The following is a 23,404-nucleotide window of genomic DNA, read 5'->3' as shown; positions in this document are numbered from 1 at the left end:
TTTCCTATCTAAGGTAAGCTTTGATCCCATGTTTTTCCTAAGTCAAAAACACTTTACCATAGAGTGGTCAGAATAGGGCTTTAATATTGTAAAGTATATGAGGTATGTCTTTCAAAGTCTATTATTCTTAAATATTCTCCATATTTCTGTTCTTGCTTCTAGAACAGTACCCGTCCATTCTGAATGGCTTTCTTCATTTTGTACACACATGACATTTTGTCTCTGAACTCCATGTTTTTCCTCTGATTTTTCCTCAAACATGGAATCCTCATGTACATCTCCGTGAAAATCCCTCAAAACTGAACTCGTATTCCTCCTTCACTTTGCATGTATTGTATCTGAATTTTCCTGTGTGAGGACCTTATATTCACCCTACACTGATCTTGTGAGTAAATTGTTATTTGCCTATTTTCTTCCGCCCCCATTAGAATGAGAGGTCATAGAGGACAGGGACTACTTTTTGTCTTTACATCTCTGATGTATAACTAAAGACCAAAGACATAGTAAAACCTTAACTATTGCCTGTCTTGTGTCAGTAGATTTAATACCTTTTTATATACTCAACTTCATAGCATCTTTTTTTCATAGCATATTTTTAAAGAAGCCATTACCTTTGCAAACTCAAAATTAATTTAGGAACAAAATCACATGCACTCTCTTCTCTTATTCTTTCTTTCTTTATATGCAGTTACCTTCTTTTACTGTTAATGTGAATATCTTTCATTTTGTGTGTATTTTTATCAAATCAAGAAACATGATTCAAGTGTTATACCCTCTAAAATATTTGTGGCATCCCTTTTCATAGGGGCTACAAACTGGAAATTGAATGGACGCCCATCAATTGGAGAATGGCTGAGTAAATTGTGGTATGTGAATGCTATGGAATGTAAGTATTCTGTAAGAAAGGACCAGCAGGATGAATACAGAGAAGCTTGGGGAGACTTACATAAAATGATCCTAAGTGAAATGAGCAGAATATTTTTGGCAGCTGTGAGAAGGATCCGTACTGGAGTGTAGTAAGACATACTTGTAGGTTATTTCCAGTATATAAATATGAGATATTGAGAACATGCATCTAGCAGTTCTTGACTCTTTGGTTGGTATAGCACTTAACCTTGAAGTTTATTTAAGTAATACTTTCATTTTCACCACACTCAAAGGAGGCATCTCTTGTCCTTTATTATAGAATTCACTGTATAATAGCTTATTTTGTAAGTGATTCATTCTGAAAGGATATCATACAAGTTTATGTAGAAATCTTGAATGATCCCTCCTAGGTCAAAACCCAGATATTTTTATGCATTTTGTAATTAATTTGATGGATTTCTCTCACTTATTCTGGTTTTTTTTTTTTACCAGATTTATATTGAAATGCCAACGATTTTTGTTGATTTATTTTATCTCCCAATATTTCAGTGAACTTATATATCAGTTTAATTTACTTTTTAAGTTTTCCAAATTAACAACTGTTTCCTTCCAAAATATAACTTTGTATGTCCTTTGCTTATTTTTATATATCTTAATCATCTTTTTAATCTTAGTGTTTTACTTACCACTTCCAGAGCTATAACACTCAATAATGAGGAGAGAGAAGACATCTTCCACTATCTTAGAATATATGTGCCCTAAATTCTTAGAGGAAAATCTTTAAGTGTTTTATTATTCCAGAAGAAACCATCTTTTGTTGTAGATGTATACTTTCCCCCTGATATTAAAAGCCTTTCCAAGATTATGCTTTTAAACAAAAATATAAAATTTTCATAAAGATCTTTTCTGTGTTTATTTGTAAGACATGTTTTAATTGTTTTATGATCACTTAAATATTGAAATACTCAAAACATGCTTACTTTTTTCTTGATATTGAAATATCTTTGAAGTCCTAAGTTAATACAATTTGATTAGTGAATATTTTTTTTAAATGTTGTAGTCATTTTGCCAACTTTTGTTGAAAATTTTTACTTTGAAACTCATAAATGAGATTAGTTTACATTTCTGTTTCTTCATTTTTTCCTACCTAGATTCAATATCAAGCTCTACCTCCTTTTTTGCTATGATAACTCATTATGATATAAAGGTGACACTGAACTTTGGAGGGTTTTGAGTAGAGTGCAAGTCGTGTAACATCACACCACATCACTAATTCTTTAAATACATCTAGTGATGGACTATGTAATTCCCCTTTTGCATTACCCATGTTTAAGATAAAGATGTATGCTGCTATAGGACTAGCTTGCAAAAGTTGATTTTTTGGTTAGAATATTATTAAAGACAATATACATAATTTGGAAGGAAATATAACTTATCAGTGGAAGAAGAATTCTGGAAAATCTGAATCTGATTGAAATGTTGAGTAAAATATAAAGAGGGAATTAGCCTGGGATTTCTTCAGTATAGGCAGCTTCCAAGTGAGGAAATGCATTCTGCTAATGAGTTGCCAGTTATCTGTAATGTAAAGTCATAGATGTTGTCTTTAACATGGATAAAGTTATCATTCTGTGGGATTTTACTTCTATGTGTCAGAGATGGGAATTCACATTTTCTTGGCTTCATTGTAGATTTGCTATCCATACTCTTCCTCTATACTAAGGAATATACATTTTATTATGTCTTTTTTAATAGACATTTTATCTCATCAAATGAACAAAAATCAAGGAATCATTTTTGTTTCAAGTATGATTTTAAAATGGAATTCTCTTTGATAAAATAAGAATACTCAATATTCCATGAATTTCATCCAGTCTTCTACGTTTTTATATTTCCATTCTCCAAATCCTCCACTCACCAGGTTTTTCTCTTTATATTCAATACTTGCAGCATAAGCGTCTCCCACCAAAGCAGGTACCAAGTGTTGTTTTATCAGTATTACAAGGATAAGGACTGCAGGTACCCCCTCTATTAGTCACACAAGATACGGTGTCTCGATGTGACCACATATCTGTGAAAAACAGAATTGCTATTTTAGAATTATTGTTTAGCAATAGTGTAATACAATGGAGAGAACTGAGCAATTGATAATAGAACTGGTTTCCAATTCCAACATTAAGACTTCTTAGCTTTCTTAGCTCATGAAAATTATCTCAAATCTTTGAGTCAATTTCCTTTTTCAAAAAACTATAATCATCCTACCTGAATTTAAAACAACCCAAGATTGTTGTGAGAATCACATTGGGATAGTGACTGGACTTATTTCTTCATTGGCACAGTATATGCATTATCATGTCTCTCTCCTAGTCAGAAAACTTCCCTGGCTTCAAAGATCAAAACCAGATTCTTCTCTTTGATCTTTAAATTCTCCACTACCTCTTATGAAGATATCTTTCCCCCTTAAGTACATAATTCATTTTTTATTTATTTTTTAGTAATTTCTTCACCTTGATCTCTCAGAAATGCTAATTTTATTTCAGGATTCACAAAATTCAAGATTCAAGTACCATCTATGTGCAACCTATACTAATTCCTCAACATTCTAGTTCCCTTTTCAACTGCCATTACCTTTGGATTTATTTTGTCATACATATATACATACACACACATACATACATACATACATATACAGATATATGTAATGCATGCCCACATTGCCATCCCCAATAGAATGTCATATTTCACAATTTCCTTTGTATTCAATATCACTGGAAAGGAGAAGACAGATAAATATACCTCAGCATGAATTGAGGATTAAGGAACTATTTGCTTGATTGTAGGGACCTATGCATGAAAAAATAAGCCTTATTCTTTCTAGAGAAAGATGTTGCGGCGGAGCCAAGATGGCGGAGAAGAAACACACGACTCAGTGAACGTCCTCACTCCCTCACAACCAATTAGATAAATTAAGTCTCAGAATTAGCTCAGGACTGATAGATACCACAAGGACTGGAAGCACGACTTACCAGCTGAAGAGAATCTGGAGTTTCAACAGGAAAGGTCAGTTCTCAGGGGAGGAATAAGAAAGACCAGCACAGACGGTGGGGTAGGGGCACACTGCGCCCATTGCGCTGGGAAGGGCTCTGGGATCAGAGAAGCCACTGAGGTAAAGGAATCTGGCACAGGCTGTTAGCTCTTCTCTGCTAATTATTTAGCAGTTCAGAGGAGAAAGCCAAAATATTTTAAAACTCAAATTGGATTTTCCCCGATCCTGGGGGTGACTCGGCAGACTCGGCACCAGGGGGTGTGGCCTCAGCTACCACCTGAGAATAGTTAAGAGATTGACAAGTGGGTGGATAGGGCCCAAGGCAACACACACTGCCTAGCTTAGCTGGAGGGAGTGGAACTCAGCTCCAGGAAGTCCCAGAGAAGCGGAACCTTTGAACTAGGGATCGCGGTTTCTGGCAGACACTTCCAGTTTGAGCGCAGGGGCTTCTCACGTCACCTGCTGCAGACATCCACTCCCCACCCGGACACATAGGCTGGGCTTCGTGCTGTCTTTACTATTCTATGCCCTCGAAGCACAGTAGTGCTAATCACCTCTGAGGCACCTCCAGGGAGGGGGTGGGGAACTCTCTCCCAGAGCTCTCTCTTAGCTCAGGCGCAGGGGCCGCTGCATCCATCCAGTCTGGGAGGAAGCTGGTAAAGAAGTAAATAATTTCCTACCCCAGGGACAGACCCCAAAACATTTTTTTTAAATATGAGCAAAAAAGCTAGAAAAACTATAGATTCCTTCTATACAGAGAAAGAGCGGGTATTCAACCCCGAGGAAGTTGACAGCAGAGAATCAACAGATAACAACCTAAAGGGGAATGATTCCTGCCCCCCATCACATAACTCTCTCCTAGAAGAAGCTCTTAAAAAATTGAGGGAGATCGAAGAAAAATGGGGAAAGGAAAGGGAAGTTATGATAGAGAATAACAATGTTCTGAAATTGGAGTTGGAAAAAATAAAGAATTCACAGGAGATGCAGGGAAACAAAATTAGTGAATTAGAAAAGGTTAAAAAAACACAGGAAAGTAGGATTTCTGAATTGGAAAAGATAAAAAAGTCTCAAGAAAATAGAATTTCTGAATTGGAAAAAGAAAATAATTCTCAAAAAAAAAAATTAGGGAAATGGAAAAAAATTCAATAGAGCAAAATAATTCATTTAAAAACGAAATTGGGCATTTACAAAAAGAACTAAAAACTGTGAAAGAAGAAAATAACTCCTTAAAAGTCAGGATGGAACAAATAGAAATGAATGATTCACAGAGAACCCAAGAATCAGTCAAACAAAACAAAAAAAATGAGAAGCTGGAGAACAACGTCAAATACTTACTGGGAAAATCTATAGACCTGGAAAATAGATCTAGGAGAGATAATCTGCGGATTATTGGACTTCCAGAAAACTATGACCAAAAAAAGAGCCTAGATTCTATTTTACAGGAAATTATCAAAGAGAACTGTCCAGAGATAATAGAAACAGAAGGGAAAGTAGATGTGGAAAGAATTCATCGAACTCCTTCTGAAATAGACCCTAAAAAAAGAACACCACGGAATATTGTGGCTAAGCTGCAGAATTGCCACACAAAGGAGAAAATCCTGCAAGCAGCTAGAAAAAAACAATTTAAATACCAAGGTGCCACAATAAGGGTCACCCAAGATCTGGCTGCCTCCACATTAAAAGATAGAAGGGCCTGGAACCTGATATTCCGTAAGGCAAAAGATCAAGGACTGCAACCAAGAATGAACTACCCAGCTAAGTTTAGCATCTTTTTCCATGGAAGAAGATGGTCATTCAATGAAACAGAGGAATTCTATATGTTTCTAAGAAAAAAACCAGACTTAAACAAAAAATTTGATCTACATCCACAAGACTGAAGAGAAACAGAAAAAGGTACACAGAACCCTTGAGAACTGTAACTCTGTTGTGGGTATATAAAAAATACTCAAGGATAATTTGATTTTACTGATATAAAAGAAAAAAAGGGGGGTGTAGTAAAGGGAAGGAGGTCGGTTCAGAAAAAGGGGAAGGAATGATAAAAAGAGGGAAACTACATCCCAGGAAGAGACATAGAAAATACACCATATCTGAGGGAACTTAGTGAGGGGGAGAATCATTGTGTGAATCTTACTCTCATCAGAAGAGGCTCAAAGAGTAAATAATTAACATATTTGTTTTTCAGAGAATTTTCTCTCACCTCATTAAAAGGGGGGAGAGGAAAAGGGAAAAGGAAAAGGAGAATAAGTGAAGGGACTAGGAGGGAGGGGGGAGGGATCCTAAAAAAAAAAAAAAAAGAGGGAGGGTTGCGCGTCACAAGGGGGGTCTGTAAATTAAATATCGGGGAGGGGGATCAGGGGGGTCAAGGGAAAAAAGCATAATCTGGGGATAATACGATGGCAGGAAATACAGAATTAGTAATTTTAACTGTAAATGTAAATGGGATGAACGATCCCATCAAACGGAGACGGATAGCAGATTGGATCAAAAAGCAGAACCCTACAATATGTTGCCTACAGGAAACACACTTAAAGCAGGGAGATACATACAGAGTAAAGATAAAAGGTTGGAACAGAGCCTATTATGCTTCAGGTAAAGCCAAAAAAGCAGGGGTAGCTATCCTTATCTCAGATCAAGCAAAAGCAGAAGTAGATCTTGTTAAAAAAGATAAGGAAGGAAACTATATCCTGCTGAAAGGTAGCATAAATAATGAAGCCATATCAATATTAAACATATATGCACCAAGTGGTATAGCATCTAACTTTCTAAAGGAAAAGTTAAGAGAACTGCAAGAAGAAATAGACAGTAAAACTATAATAGTGGGAGATCTCAACCTTGCACTCTCAGATTTAGACAAATTAAACCACAAAACAAACAAGAAAGAAATTAAAAAAGTAAATAGAACATTAGAAAAACTAGGTATGATAGACCTTTGGAGAAAACTGAATGGCAATAGGAAGGAATACACTTTCTTCTCAGCAGTTCATGGATCCTATACAAAAATTGACCATATATTAGGACATAAAGATCTCAAAATTAAATGTAGGAAGGCAGAAATAATAAATGCCTTCTTCTCAGATCACAATGCAATAAAAGCTACATTCAGTAAAAAGTTAGGGGTAAATAGACCAAAAAGTAATTGGAAATTGAATAATCTCATCTTAAAGAATGACTGGGTGAAAGAGCAAATTATAGAAACAATTAACAATTTCACCCAAGATAATGATAATGATGAGACATCATATCAAAATCTTTGGGATGCAGCTAAAGCAGTAATAAGGGGAAATTTTATATCTTTAGAGGCTTATTTGAAGAAAATTGAGAAAGAGAAGATTAACGAATTGGGCTTACAACTTAAAAGGCTAGAAAAAGTCCAAATTATAAACCCCCAAACAAAAATTAAACTCGAAATACAAAAATTAAAAGGAGAAATCAATAAAATTGAAAGTAAAAAAACTATTGAATTAATAAATAAAACCAAGAGTTGGTTTTATGAAAAAGCCAATAAAATAGAGAAAGATGTTGCAATTTGGTGAGGAAAATAAGACATAAAGACAAATGATTGGAAACAAACAAAAAAAAACATGTCTAAAAAAATAGAATCCCAAAAATTCATTATATAAAAAAATCACTTCTGACTTGATCAGGAAAGTTCCTGGAAAAAAGTCTTCTTAGAGAAGGTACAGGGAAGGTAAATATGTGACCTGATATTTGATTTAGTAACATGAAGAGATACAGGGAACTACAAAGTGGAATAGTGGAAAGAATTTTATCCTAGAATCTCAGTGGCCTGGATTCCAAATCTACTTACAAAGGAAAAAATTTCTTCTTTTCAAAATTAATTTTGCATCTGCATGGCAATTGGAATTCAGTGACTTTCCCAGGATCGTACAGCTACTGTTAAGTGTCTGAGGACAGATTAGAAGTCAGGCATTCCTGACTCCCGTACCAGTGTTTTCTTTACTACTGCCCAAGGAAAATACTGTCTTTATCCTGATAAAGATGCAATGGACTCTGAATTCTGATTGAAGCACTTTTTTCCACTTATTTTATTCTCTATTTTTTCCCCATTTGATCTGTTTCTTCTTTCACAACTGTGAGTTACCTGGAAACATGTTCTATGTGATATCACGTGTATAAATTAAGTCAAATTATCTACCACATTTGCAAGAGGGAAGGGGAGAGAGGGAGGAAGATTTAGAAATCAAAATCTTGTAAAAATAAATGGCAAAAAAAATTCTTGATACAATTGGGGAAAGATAAAATACTGTTTAAAAACATTTGTTTATTGAATGAAAAGTCTATCTTTGATATTGACACTGACTTCTATACCATGAGATTTAAGAAGCATTAGGAAATGGTTCTTCACCTTCCTCCTACTCATTTATTCAAAACCAAAAAAAAAGCCTTCCATGTCTGAGGCAATGATACTATTGTTTTTATTTCTCCTAAATGCAACTATCATCTACTAGAGTTCTTTTAAAATAGAATGCTTTTGGACTAATAAGCTTCTTAGAGAAGATTTCTACCAGCTCAAGGACCAATGCTGCTCCGTTCTCTCCAACTATAAGAATCTAGGCTTAGGGGGGAAAATAACATAAAATAGTGCCCTAATTCCATAGTATCAAATGAGTTTAGCTAAAAGACCCAGAATGGGACAATGAATGGAATAAATGGCCCAGATTCTGAAATTTGGGACTAGAAAATTTTAATTTGTACCTGAATCTTACTACTTGTTGTCTGATTTACCTTAGATAAGAAAATAACAGGTGCCAAGGAATGTGAGATCTATCATCACAGTAGCTGGGTTACAAAACTAGTTGAGTCTAAATCTTATGAATAAAAAAATCTTTTTCTTCATATCTTGGTCTATAGACAAGCATATTGATTATAACTATAACGCATAGTCAATTGTCATTCCAGGTAACAAGACATTAGTATTATTAACTTCATTTTAACAGGTAACAAGGCTGAAACTCATAGTATTTAAATAATTGGTCAAGTGGAAGAGCCAGTAAATACTAGAGAAAGACAATACACCAAGTGTTCTCAACATTCAAGGTTTTTCTTTACAAAAAACAGGCCTTCCTTCGTGTTCTTCCTAGATTCTAAACCAAATCTTATAGTTTTTTTTTTTTTTATTTTTCCTTTAGACAAGTCCTCTTTTGATCTTCATAATGCTCTTTGTAATTGATCAGTGAAATAAGAAATCGAAGGCCAGGGAGGTTCATTGACTTACCTAGGCTTATCCAACTAGTTGGTGTGACCTTTTCTTTCAGTGTTAATAGGTGTTAGAGCTGACTTTCCAATTCTGGACTTTTGACTTCAAAGTCAATGCTTGAGTCATCTTATCAGAGTTGACACTAATGAAACAATCTTTGTATGATATTGGAACCAGATTAAAGATATCTCATTCTTCCTTGACTTCTCTTCCCATGCTGTTTTAAAATTCCTTTAAATATGTAATTGCAATCTCCCCTATACTTCCTATCCTTCTACCTGCTGGATACAAAGGCATCATTTGGTTATCTGGATAAATACTGCTTTACTAAACAGCCCCTAGAATATTGGAAGGAAGGTGACTTTATTCTTAATCTAATTTAAGGTTAAGGAAGACCCAGGACTAGTCCAAGTCATAGTTATTAAAAAAAAATGGAGGGCCCAGCAGGACCCATCTTCCACTTATCTTTTTGTCAATCTTCTCCTTACCTGTTTCAGCAGAAGGGAAAATATCAAAAAGCACCATAAACACAAGGTAGAGATTTCTCATCATGAATTGACTCATTGTGAACCTGGGAATTATAGGATACATGATGAAAGATCAGTTCAGCAGAAGATAGGATAAGATAAGACAAGTAAGACCAGTCCAGGAAAAAAAAACAAAAACAAAAAACAAAAACAAAAAACAGATGATATACCTAAATCATTGAGAGAATCTTCCCAGGAGCCAGGAGTATTCTTTTATTTATTGTCCATAGATATTGACAAACAGAGTATTAAAATTTAATATCCAACTGTTGCAATTCACAGTAAGATTCTTAAACAAGACAAATCAAATAACTAATGTTATTTGAACTGAGGAGTGTCCAAGTCATTTAGCTCTATCTGTCTGTAATCTAGTGCTATGGGGAGCCAAGGTGAACATTTTGATAAAACAATTCCTTCTCGCAAAGAGGCTCTAGTCCAGATTGGCTAGACCATAATGAATCTCATCCATCCACAAACTGATAGTCAAATATTTTAAAAGTCTGATTTAAAAAATAGTAGGTTGATTCTCAACCAGTTTAGGAAATCACAATCTGGACAGTAATCCTCAATAAGAGCATAAAATAACTTCAAATGGACCTTGTCTCCTAATATTCAGCTTCCATTCAATTAAGCAGCAATAATCAATAAGCAGCATTCTGTGACGAATTAGAATAGATAAGTAACATCATTTATTGAAAATGACAGGAAAGCCCAATAGAGGAAGAGGAGGAAAAGGCTTCTAGAGGAACGTTTGTCTTGTAGGTGCTAGGATTTGTCATCAGAATGAGAAAACACTTCCTTTTCAAAAGTAGCAAAGCAAAGGAGGTATAGGATTATTTCTAGAATTGCTGAAGAACTCTCTTTGATCAGAGAAAAGGGTTGAGGTAATCATTAATAGTGTGGCAAATGTCTTTTTCATAAATTCATAAATAAAAGTACACAGCAGTTGAAAAGGCCATCAGATTTATTTTGTGCTCGGAATGTTTTTTTATGTTTATTTCTCCATAAAAATAATTTTATCTCCTCCAATTTTCAATATCTGTAAGAAGTCAATGATCTCCATTTCATGTTTTCCTCTGTAAGAGGGCTAGAGATCATCACATATGATCTTCCTATATCTCCTCCATTCCCTCCTGCATGAATCAAATCTTGACTTACTTTATTAAGAAGCACTAGTTAGTTTCAATAAAATATTATGCAATTCTAAGTTAGAACTATTAAGTTATAATTTTCACCTCCAAAAGTCCTTCTTCTAGACCAATTCTTCTTCTAAAATCATTCTCAATTTGGGAATCCTCTTCTCTTTGCTTCCTCTCTTGCCAGCCTTTCTGTTTTACCTGGTTGCCAAACTGTTTCCAAAGTACAGTAATACTAAGGAAGACAGATGGAAAGACCATGCTCTGGGTCTAGGGCTGCAAGTTTTCCCCTCCAACTATTTGCATGGTATTTGCACATTCATTCTCCTCTTTGGCCTTTTCTATTCTCTACTATAAAGTGAAAATTTAGAGCTAAAGAATGATTTATTCAAGAATCTATAGATAAATACTTAATTATTCACATAGCATTATATATGGTATTAGTTTTTTATTGTTTTATTTTTCTGTTATACATGTACAATGACTTTTTAATACACATTTCTTTATGAATAAGGTTGGAACACAAAAATCAGAACAAAAGAAAAAAATCAATGAGAGCAAAAAAAAAAAAAAAAAAAAGTGAACATAGCAAGTGTTCATTTGTATTGAATCTCCGTAGTTCTGTTTCTGGAAGCAGGTGACTTTTTTTTATACAAAGTTTATTGGCATTGCCTTAGATCACTGAACCACTTAGAAGAACCAATCTTTCATGGTTAATCATTGAACAATCTTGCTGTTATTATGTACAATGTATTCCTCGCTCTGTTTATTTTTCTCAGCATCAGTTTATGTGAATCTTTCCAGACCTTTCTAAAATCAGCTTGTTCATTGTTTTTTATAGAATTATAATATTCCATTACATTCATGTACCCTAATTTATTCAAATATTTCCCAATTGATAGGTATCTATTCATTTTCAAAATTTTAGTTACCACCAAAAGAGCTGCTACAAACATTTTTGCATATGTGGGTCCTTTTACCTTTTCTTTGGAATACAGACATAGCAAGGTTCTTTCTGGGTCAAAGGTATGAAAGGTTATATAGTCTTTTGGGCATAATTCTATAGTGCTCTCCAGAATGGTTAGATCATTACCCAAATTCACTAACAATCCAGTTTTCCCACACCTCCTCCAATACATATCATTACCTTTTCTTGCTATTTAACCAATTTGAGAGATATGAAGTGGTATCTCAGAATTGTTTTAATTTGCATTTCTCTAATCAATAGTGATTTACAACATTTTTTCATATGACTATAGATGGCTTTAATTTTGTCATCTGAAAATTGTCTGTTCATATCCTTTAACCATTTGTCAACTGGGGAATGACTTGTCCTTTTATAATTTTGACATGATTCTTTATGAATTTTAGGAATGAGGTCTTTCCAGTTCCAATGGTCATATGATGACAAGAGCTATCTATACCCAGAGAGAAGACTTGGGGGACTGAGTGTGGATCACAAGCTAATATTTTTACTGTTTGCTGTAGTTTGCTTATATTTTATTTTCTTTCTCATTTTTTTCCTTTTTGATTTGAGTTTTCTTGTGCAGCATGATAATTATGGAAATATGAATAGCAGAATTGCATATTTTTAAAATACATTGGATTACTTGCTCTGTAGGGGAGAGGATGGTGAGAACAGAAGGAGAAAAAGATTTGGAACACAAGGTTTTGCAAGGGGAAAAGGTGAAAATTATCAATGAATATGCTTGGAAAATAAAGAGCTTTAATAAATAAAAATTTAAAAATTCAAATAAAAATAGACTTTTATTAGAAATACCAGCTGTAAAAATTATCCCTCAGCTTTTGTCTCTTTTAATCTTGTTTATGTTGATTTTGTTTGTGCCAAACCTTTTAAAATGTAATGTCGTAAAGTTGTCTATTTTGCTCTTCATAATGTTTTTTAGTTTTTCTTTGATCATAAATTCCTCCCTTTTCTAAAGGTCTGATAGATATAGTATCTCTTTGTCTCCTAATTTACTTATGATATGACTGTTTATGCCCAAACCATTGAGCCATTTTGATCTTATTTAGTATGTGATATGAGATGTAGATCTATGCTAAGTTTCTGACATTATTTTATAGTTTTCCCAGAAATTTCTGTGAAATGAGTTCTTATACCAGAAGCTTGAATTTAGATGTTCATCAAAAGCTAGACTACTATTGTAATTTATTATTGAGTTACCTCTATCTACCCTATTCCACTGATCCAGCACTCTTTTTCTCAACCAATATCAAATAGTTTTGATAACTGATGATTTGTAATAGAGTTTTAGGTCTGATACTGCTAAGCTATCTTTGTAATTTTTTTCATCAATTCCCTTGGTATTCTTGTCCTTTTGTTTTTCTACATGAGTAGTTATTATTTTTTCTATTTCCATAAAATAATTTTTGGCAGTTTGGTTGGTATGGCACTGAACAAGTAGAGCAAGAATTGCCATTTTTATGATATAAACATGGGATATCCATGAGCAATTGACATATTTCCAGTTGTTTAGAACTTACTTTATTTATGTGAGAAGTGTTTTGTAGTTATGTTTAGATAGCTATTGGGTTTGTTTTAGCAGGTAGGCACTTAAATATTTTATTTTCTCTTCTATTAATCTGGACAATTTATATTTTTGTAAATATACATCCATTTTGATTAGATTATCAGACTTGCTGGCATACATTTGGGCAAAATAGCTCCTAATTATTGCTTTAATTTATTTTTTATTCATAAAAGTTCACCTTTTTCATTTTTGATTCTGGTCAGTTGCTTTATTTTTCTTTCCTTTTTCTAATCAAATTAACCAAAGGTTTATCTATTTTGTTTTTTTTTTTTGTTTTCATAAAACCAATTTTTGATTTTATTAATTAGTTCAATAGTTTTCTTAGTTTCAATTGCATTTTCAAAATTTCAAATTTTGTATTTAATTAGGGGTCTTTAATTTGTTCTTTTTGTAGCTCTTTTAGGTCCATTGATCTCCTTTTTCTCTATTTTGTTCTTTTAGCTATTTGGATATATGAAATTTTCCCTATAAATTGCTTTGGCTGCATCCCATTATTTTTGTTTGACCCACTCATTCTTTAGAATTAAATTTGAGTTTAGATTAAAGTATTCTTCATTCCTACATGAGTAAAGAACTCCATGAATTAGTTATCTATCTATAGAAAGATATCACTTTTCCAACTAAATATTACTGCCATGATGAAGCCATATAGCAAAAGGAAAATAAAATTATTTAACCAAGCAGAGCAAACAGAAATCAAAGAAAGAAAACATATGGGATGATATACTAAATAATATCCAACATAATTGAGCCCTCTTTTCAAGAGCATAGTAACTTTGCTCAGCCAAGTCTCATTTCTTACCCAAGAGAAAATTCTTCAGTCTTTAGTGTAGAAAATTGGGAATAGGAACATAAAAATTCTACATCTAGACTTCTTTCTAGAACATTTCCCCTTCATGAACCAGAAGGAATGGTGGAATCTCGAACTTTCTTTCTTAAGATGTCTAAAAGCCAGGCTTTTAGGTAAGTTTTTGCCCAGGTTTCACCAATGGTACATGTCTCTCACAACAGGAAGAATTGATTTATAATAAATATGCACTTATGAGTAGAATACCAATGGAAACCTTATGGCAAGAGTTATATTAGAATTCCTTTGTTAGTTGGGATGACAAATACTAATTTCAAACTAAAACAAAGATCTTTTCTATGAAATCCTTTACATGCACCCAACTATGCTGAATCTTATACTTTCAATGATGTTATACTCTTGGATAGATTGTTTCCACATCTTAAATCTGAATTTCCTCATTTGTGAAATAAGAGTAAATAATCTATAAAGGCTCTCCTAATGCTTAACTCTGTGATCTTAGACAACACAAAGTAATGAAGAGTTTTTGGCAAAGTGACCCAAGGCAGAGGTGGAAAAAAAAAACTGACAAAATTTTGCTCAAGGCAAGGAGGTTTCTGGTGGAGACATGGCTAAAAGGAACAGGTCCCTATCCTTCAGACAAGGCTCTAGAATGTCCAAGGAAGCTCCAGATGGAAGATCTGAGAGAGGCTATGTTTTTATTTTTTGATCTTTTCTGGGTGTTAAGTAGTCCCAATTCTTCATTGAACTAACAACCCCAAATCTGGGAAACTGCAGATAGAGGTTTTCCTATATGAGGCAAGCAGGAGAGATTAGGTACTGAAATATATGATAACCCGAGATAGATATATCAAAGAACAAAATAAACTAGGAGTGGAATGCATACATTATCTTGTCATCTCCCATCTCTTTGGTTACATCTGAGACCAAGAAACACAATGTTCGGAACTTTCCTATCTGTGAGATGTCTACAAGTTTTATATTCACAAATTTCTTTACCAGGAATGCACCCTCTGTAAAAATAATCATTGTGCTCTGTGAGGATGTTATTGTTTGTCAGAAATAAAGGACTGGACATGTTGCTTGTGGCCATTTCTGTTGATCAGAGTAAAGCATCTTTCTGAATGGCACAAAATAAATGGTGATTCATTGATTTTAAAAAGCCTATATTGATTTCCCTTCTGTCCTTTGCTTCTCATATCTGAAATGGACAGAGAGCTGTGTTCAGGGACAGAAAACTCTGGGTTGAAGTACTATCTCTGATACAAACTTCTTGGTTGACTCCTGTCAAATCATCTTCATTCTCTGTGCCCCAGGCAGCTCAATATGTCCAAACGTCACCATTTTCCACCAAACTCTTCTCTACCTTCTACATTCTCTGTTAGTAGAAAAGACATCCTTGTAGTCTCTTGATCAACCTCAATCTCACCCTGGACTCCTTGCTATTTCTTTTCACCCACATTGAATGTGTTGTCATTGCCTATGAATTTCACCTGTGAAACATCCTCCATTCTATGCCCAGCCCTTGTGCCAGGGATATTGGCCTTCTTGTTGTTAGACAAATATTACATTTTCTCTGGTGGTCCTCCATACCTAATACAGTTTCTCTCCTCCATTTTGCCTACTGATCTCCTTATCTTCTTTTAAGTCTCAAATAAAATTTCTTCCTTTTATGAAAGACTTCTCTGGTCACTTTTAATTTGTTATTTTTATAAACATCATTCAGTGTTTTAATTATTTTGTATGTATCCTGTATCTAGTTTACTCTATGTATGTATGTATGTATGCATGTATGTATGTATATATATATATATATATTTCTTTGCATGTGGTCTTCCCCTATTAGATAAGACACTTTGTGGTGAGGGACTGTATTTTACCTCTTTTTTGTATGGTCAGTATGATACTTACTGAATTTTAATAAATAATTTATTACAGCCACAAAAATAACAATTCCTCATATTAAACTCTAATAAGTCATTATATCCTCCAGGTACAGGTTCTCTCCTCTTCTATTGAGTCCTGATCATTGAGATTAAGGAATCCAACACAGGCTTAGACAGAGGACAAGCAAAACTTTCATGGCAATATTCTGAGCATTCTTCCTGGAAGAAAGTCAGGAGAAGAATAATAGTGGGATGGGAATAATATTGAGTGGCTCTTTCAGTGGCTATTGTTCATCATCTTACCCCTTCCTGCCCCTTGCCAAGACTGAATATCTCCCCCATTTTATTTGAATGCATTTTATATTTATTACCTATTTGAAAACCCACATCCTAGTATTTCATTGATACAGGAAACCCCTGGTGAGGAAATTTTCAGCTATTGTTAATATACATTCCGTAACTTATAGCCTATACAATGACTGGGAGGAATAGACTTGTAGATTTCTTCAAATTTCAGAGTTAGAACATTACTCAGGACTTCTGACTGCAATTCATTATCTTTATCTGGGATTCCGGATTATATTTTTCACAGGATCAAACTAAATATAAGTTTGTATAGCTTTGTATGTCTAAATATTGCATCCAAATTAATAGAACAAAAGCCCTTTAAAACTGAGGCTGTTTAATATTTTTCTCCAATATCTAGCTCATTGCCTGCCACTAAATTAGTGTTTGTTGATATGTGTAAAGAGCAATCTTTCAACATAATTGTTTAGAGAAGATATAGACAAGAAGGAATACTTATGCTCAATATACTCAAACTTGTTCAGCCATTCCCAAATTGACGAGCATCCCTTCAATTACCAATTCTTTTCCACCACTCCAAAAACAAAACAAAAACCTGATATTTTTGTACATATTGCTCCTTCTGCCTTTTTCTTTGACCTTTTTGGGATACAGACCTAATAGTGGCATTGCTTGATGATAGAATATATAGTTTCATAGCTCTTTGGGCATTGTTCTCCAAAATGTTTAAACCAGTTCACTATTCTACTGGCACTTCATTAATATACTCTTTCCCCTTTATCTCTCTGGAATTTTCTTCATTTCTGATAGATGTGAGATGGTACCTCAGTTTTCTTTTAATTTGCCTTTCTCTTATAAATAGCAATATGGAACATTTATATTTGAATATACATAGTTTTGAATGTATTCCCCTGAAAAGTGCCTTTTAATAAACTTTGACCACTTATTTCACGCTTTTATAAATTTGATTCAGTTCCTTATATATTTGAGAAAGGAAGCCTTTATCAAAGAAATCAGCTGTTTTGATATTATTTCTTTGTCTTTGGTACCTTTAAGAAAACTATCTTTCTCTGATTATCTTATTCAATTAGGTCTATTTTTGCTTTTTATTTGTCTGAGAGTAAGATTGCCACTCCTACCCTCTTTCCATCAACTGAAGTTTCATTGAATCTGTTCTAACCATCCATTTTCAACTCTATATGTCTGTTTTAAGTATGTCTCCATGTATAATATATTATTAGATTTTAGTTTTCAATCCATTATTCCATCTGCTTTCATTGGCGGATGGGGAGGTTAATTTCCTTTGTATCACAGGTATGAATATTTGCCTCTTTCCTATTTTCCTGTTGATCTTCTTTTTTAAAATTTTGTTCCTCCTCAAAAGTCTGTGTTTTTCCTGACCACTGTCTCTTTCAAATAATATATTTTTCTTATGCAGCAACAATGTTGTACTATAATAAATTAAATGCTTTATTCTAGAATATATTTGCAATCCACAGATAAGTGTTCCTTCATATCTACCTATCTGTACCTACCACATTTTTAATCCGCTTTTCCTCCTATATCCCTAATATATGACATAGATCTCTATACCCAACTGAGTAAAAAATGAAAATATATATCTGTAAATAAAAACTGGCATCATATGTAATAAGAAAGAATTTGCAGCTTTTCTTCTTAGCACACAGAGCAAATTTCTTCCCTAATGTATATTATATTTATAAGAGTGCTTTTTCAGCAAAAATATATACAAGATAATTGGAGTTTATAAGCAATGGCAGAAGATTGAATTTTTCGCTGTTTGTATAGCAGTGGGTAACTTAGAGAACAGTGGGTAAATAATAAAGGAAATAATTGACATAAGAGAACTTTTTGTGAATGCCTATCAAGTCCCAGGCACTCTGCTAGACATTTCACAAATAGTAAAGTGATAGATTATCTCAGAGTCAATGTGAAGGGGAAAGAAGAAAAGGCTTCCTATAGAAACTGAGATTAGAGCTGATTCTTAAAACAATCCAGGAGACAGAAGTGAGAAGAGGGGTGAACATTTCAGGGATGTGTAAGAAGTAATAGAAAATGGATGGTATCCAAGGATAATGTTTCATTTAAAATAGTTCTGGTAATTTGGGAGCAAACCAATTCAGGCAAATGATTAGGTTGGAATAAATATGACAGAAGATTTGAAGAGAGTGAGAGGAGAGAAAATGGATGCACCTAACTCAATGATTGCAAAAGTGATATTTAAATACTTTAAATGTTTCTTGATTGATTGACTGATTGATCTTTCTTGGGCTCAGATCATGTACCCTCAGCAACTTCTTATTCTTTCTGATGGCGCAAAGATTCACCTCTTGCAACCAAACATTTTCTTAGGTAGTGATCATTTTATTTATTATACAAAGCACTACGTAAGGAGACTCTCTTCCTTTGAAAAGTTTTAAATGTGGTAATTCTATGTGTGCTAAGGTCATAATAGTGGCTCCCAATGACCTTATCTATTTATGATCATTAGATCATGTTCCTTACCTCACTGGAGGTCCTTCAGATTGGATTCTTCCCTTGCAAAAAAAATGTTGTTGAGACAATAAGGAACGCTTCTCCTCTGGGAACTGCAAATTTACTCTAGAACAAAGCATATTCATTACTATAGTATAATATTGTTGCTGCATGAAAAAAATATATACTAGTGTGTATACATATTTACATATATATATATATATACACAAGTGTTTGTGTTGTGTTTTTTTCTTAATAATCTTACTAATAGCATTCATGCTTCAGGGTCTCCTCTCTCCAATCCATCTTCTTAAGAGCTGTGAAGGAATATTCTGAAACATGGATGACCATATCCATTCTCTGCTGAAAAACCTTTAGGGATTCTCCACATATGGACTCATACTTAAGTTCCTTTGCCTGGCATTTAAGGTCTTCCATTACTAGGCTCCTAAAGATTTTTCAATCTTTTTTTACCCAACTTTACTACATGAATTCTACAAGAATCCAGTAACCTAGATGACTATTTCTTAAAATTAGTTCTCTACCATCCCTCTTTATGCATTCACATAGGAGGTTTCTCATGTCTAGAACAAACTATCCCGTACCTCTTACCTTTACATGTCACAATCTTTTAGCTCAAAGGCATCTACTCTATTGTATCTTCCTTTTGTTGCCCAGTTATTAATTTTCCAATTTAGAAAAAAGAGCATTAGTCTTGGGAACTTGAATTGAAGTCTCTCCCCTGACACATAATTGCTAGCTAAGTCAAGAAACTCTAAATTCTGAAAAAGCTCCTCACTAAAACTTGCACACTGAGGCAATTAGAGGTTCTGTCCATATATAATATATAAATATTGATACATATGTACCCATTAGATTGTACTTTTCTATCTCCTTTGTGTGGATTTCTATCCAGACAAATCACCCAAAAGTAGATTTCCCTCAGTACTCTATCCTGAGCCTTTTTATCTTCTTATTCTATACTATTTCAAGTGATAATCTCATCAGGTCCCATTTATTTAATTCTTGATTCTTTGTTGATCATTCCAAAATCGACCTATTTGGTCCTAGCCCTTCTTTTGCCCTCCAGTATCCCATCTTGATCTATTATAGAAACATCTTAACCTGGATATCCAGTAGACATCTCAAATTCAATAAGGGTAAATTCAGTCTCTCTCCATCTCCCCAACCCAACTTTATTATTGCAGAGATTATCCCTATCATTCCAATGTCCTCAGTTCCCTCCTATATCTCATAACCCCATATTCAATGTGTGGGGAAGACATGGATTTTTACCTTTTCAACATGTCTAAGATTCATTCTAGACATCATCTTTTTGATACTGCTACTGTGCTGTTTCAGACACTTATCACCTAATAATTTCACCATCATCTAATGGGTCTGCCAGTTTCCTCAAGTGTTTCCCTATTCCAATCCTTCAGTCAAATATCAAATTGATTTTGTTAAAGCATAGTTCTGACCATATCACTGCCTTCATCAGTGAATGCTAATAATCATGATCACATCCCCAATCAAATATAATTTTGTCTTTTTGTTGTTCAAAACCCTTTAAAATTTTCTTTCTCTCTCCTACTTTTCCAGTTTCTTAATATCTTGATACTTTTTGATCCAGTGAAGCTAGTCTCCTTGCTATCCAGTGATAAAACACTCCATCTCTCCTTTCTAAGCATTTTCTCCCATTTGTGGAGTATTCTTCTTCCTGATCTCTGCCTTCTGGATTTCAAGGTTTCTTTGATATGTAAATTAAAATTCTGTCTTCTATAAGTAACTTTTTCCAACTTCTCTTAATGCTAGTGACTTCTTTTTGTTAATTTCTATTTATTCTTCATATAATTTGGATTTATATTGTTTTCTGTATTATTCTATGAGGTCCTTGAGGGAATAGATGATGTTTTGCTTAATTTTTATATCAGCAATGGTTAGCAAAGTGTCTGCCACATGGTAGATGCTGAAGAGATGACTCTTCATAGACAAACACACAAATATCTTATTATATATTCTTCATGTACATGCGTACCTCAAGTATCTCAAAGGCAGGGACCAGTTAATGATTGCTTTATTATCCGTAACACTTCAAACAGTACCTGATATTTGGGAGGCACTGAATAATTATTATTGAAATGAATTAATACAAAAATATAAGAAAATATGAAGAGACAGAAAAATAAAGAAAATGGAATTAAACACTGCAATAAAAACAAAAATAATAAAAACAATACTTGAAAAAACCAAAGGACAATTAGAATAGAGGTACATAAAAACTAATTATATCTATTATCATTTAAAGGAATTTTCCCTTTAATAAATAGTTGCTTTCTTGTCTAACAGGGGCAGAAAAAAGGAGTTTCCTGTGGAAAAAACAACTTAAACTTGACAACTTAAGAGAAACTCCCTCAGATAAATGTGTTGATATGTTAGAAAGGAATTCCAAGACAAAAACAGTGAATAAGACTATAATGCTGCCTATATTATATCATTGTCCATCAGCTCACACACACACAAACACACAAACACAAACACATACCTACATGTTCCTTTTTTACCTAAAAAGCATAACACTTTTGTAGCCAAATTGTAAGATATAAGAGTCTTGCTGCTGTAGGAGACTGGAAAGTATTAGAGAGGGTACAGAGATGGGAGAGAACGGTTCCTTCAACAGACCCTTGACATGTGGGAAGTTTAGTCACAATTTCCTCTAGAAACCTGAGTTTCTATACTCATGAGCCTTATAACGAATTATCCATGTGTGCTCACTTCCCCTATCCCCACAGAATTTGTTTGTATTCATAGGGATATATGTTCTTGTTCAGGCTTTTTCACTGCTATCTAACTTGTACAAGATCACTATATAAATATGTATACTTAAATGTATTTAACATATACTTTAACATTTTTAGCATGTATGGGACTACCCTACATCTAAAGGAAGGGGTGGAGGAAAGGAGGGGGAAAGTTGAAACAGAAGTGTTTGCAAGGATAAGTATTGAAAAGTTACCCTAGCATATGTTTTGTCAACAAAAAGCAATAATAAAAATAGTATTCCGCACCCTGTACTATGCTGGGGATAGAAAAATAGCTAGAGAAAAGTGCTTGTATTCAAAGAGCTCAAAATATACTGAGAGAAGCAACTTTGTATGTAAGAAACATGCAAGATAATGTCTGTCAGATTGTCTCAGACCCAGCGTTAGAGATAACGGCATAGAGTTGTGCAAGTTGTCATTTAGAAAGTAGGATCTCTGCTCTGTCTTGTAAGACGTTGTGGAGACAAGTTGAAGGTGAAGAAAGAGAGTATTACAGGCATGGAATACAAGTGAAAAGTCAGAGACAGAACAGAGAGTATTGTGTATGAGAAACATCAAAAAGAGTGAATTGTAGAATGTGTAGAGAGTAGAAAAGTATAAGAAATACACAAAAATCAGTTTTAAGAAGATTTGAAGGACAAAGAGAGGATTTTATAGTTGACATAAAATTCTAGAGATAATAGAGAGACAGGAATTTATTAATTTATGGAATGACATGGTCATTGTATTTAAGACCTGTCTTTTAGAAAGATCTTTGTGGCAGCTGAGAGAAGGATATACTGGAGTGCAGTAAAAAATACTTTTAGGAGGGGCGGAGCCAAGGTGAATTTTTCATTCACAGTGTTAGTAAGTGATAGAGCTGACTTTCCAATTCTGGATTTTTGACTTCAAAGTCAATGCTTGAGTCATCTTATCAGAGTTGACACTAATGAAACACTTATTGTATGATATTGGAACCACATTAGAGATATCTCATTCTTCCTTGACCTCTCTTCTCATGCTGCTTTAAAATTCCTTTAAATATATAATTACAATCACCCCTGTACTCCCTATCCTTCTACCTGCTGGATACAAAGGCAGCATTTGGTTATCTGAGTGAATACTATTTTACTACACATCCCCTTACAATATTGGAAGGTGACATTATTCTCAATCTAATTTAAGGGTAAGGAAGACCTAGGATTACTCCAAGTTCCAGTTGTTTAAAAAAAATTTTGAGGGCCCAACAGGACCCATCTTCCACTTATCTTTTTGTCAATCTTCTCCTTACCTATTTCAGCAGAAAAGAAAATAGCAAAAAACACCATAAACACAAGGTAGAGATTTCTCATCATGAATTGACTCATCATGAACCTGGGAATTATAGGAATCATGATGAAAGAACAGTTCAGCAGAAGACAGGAGATGCTAAGACAATTAAGACCAGTCCAGAATAAATCGAACAATATGAAAGTTACCTGAGTTCAGTAATATTAGCTTCTGATTACCTGAAATTCATTGGGAGAATCTTTCCAGGTGTTTAGAATATCCTTTTATTTATTGGCCATAGATATTGACCAACAAAGTATTCAAATTTAATAGGCAAGTGTTGCAATCAATAGTAAGATTCTAAGTAAAGCCAAATTAAATAACTAAAGTTATTTAACCTGAGAAGTGTCCAAGTCATGTAGCTCTATCTCTAACTATAAATCGAGTGCTATGGGGAGGACCAAGGTGAATATTTTGATAAAATAAATGCTTCTT

General features: G+C 33.9%; 1 protein-coding gene across 2 annotated transcripts; it reads right to left on the bottom strand.

Moving 5' to 3' along the window:
- Nucleotides 1–2,658: 2,658 nt before the first annotated feature.
- On the bottom strand, nucleotides 2,659–23,198 carry LOC141553326 (gallinacin-9-like). 2 transcript variants are annotated; one of them, XR_012485400.1, is made up of 4 exons: nucleotides 23,119–23,160; nucleotides 18,870–18,965; nucleotides 9,617–9,699; nucleotides 2,659–2,935 (listed from the first exon to the last, which is right to left on the bottom strand). XR_012485400.1 is itself a non-coding variant. In XM_074285053.1 (4 exons), exons 1-4 carry the CDS (start codon nucleotides 23,157–23,159, stop codon nucleotides 2,802–2,804), a joined length of 324 nt encoding a protein of 107 aa, XP_074141154.1. In that variant the 5' UTR covers nucleotides 23,160–23,198; the 3' UTR covers nucleotides 2,659–2,801. The 2 variants fall into 2 exon arrangements, 1 of the variants encoding a protein (XP_074141154.1); XM_074285053.1 differs by having other exon boundaries at nucleotides 23,149–23,198.
- Nucleotides 23,199–23,404: the final 206 nt, after the last annotated feature.

The sequence above is a fragment of the Sminthopsis crassicaudata genome, chromosome 2 (assembly GCF_048593235.1).
Source record: "Sminthopsis crassicaudata isolate SCR6 chromosome 2, ASM4859323v1, whole genome shotgun sequence".
NCBI lineage: Eukaryota > Metazoa > Chordata > Mammalia > Dasyuromorphia > Dasyuridae > Sminthopsis > Sminthopsis crassicaudata.
Note: the sequence above shows the minus strand (reverse complement) of the source record. Positions and strands in the feature narration are given on the sequence as shown.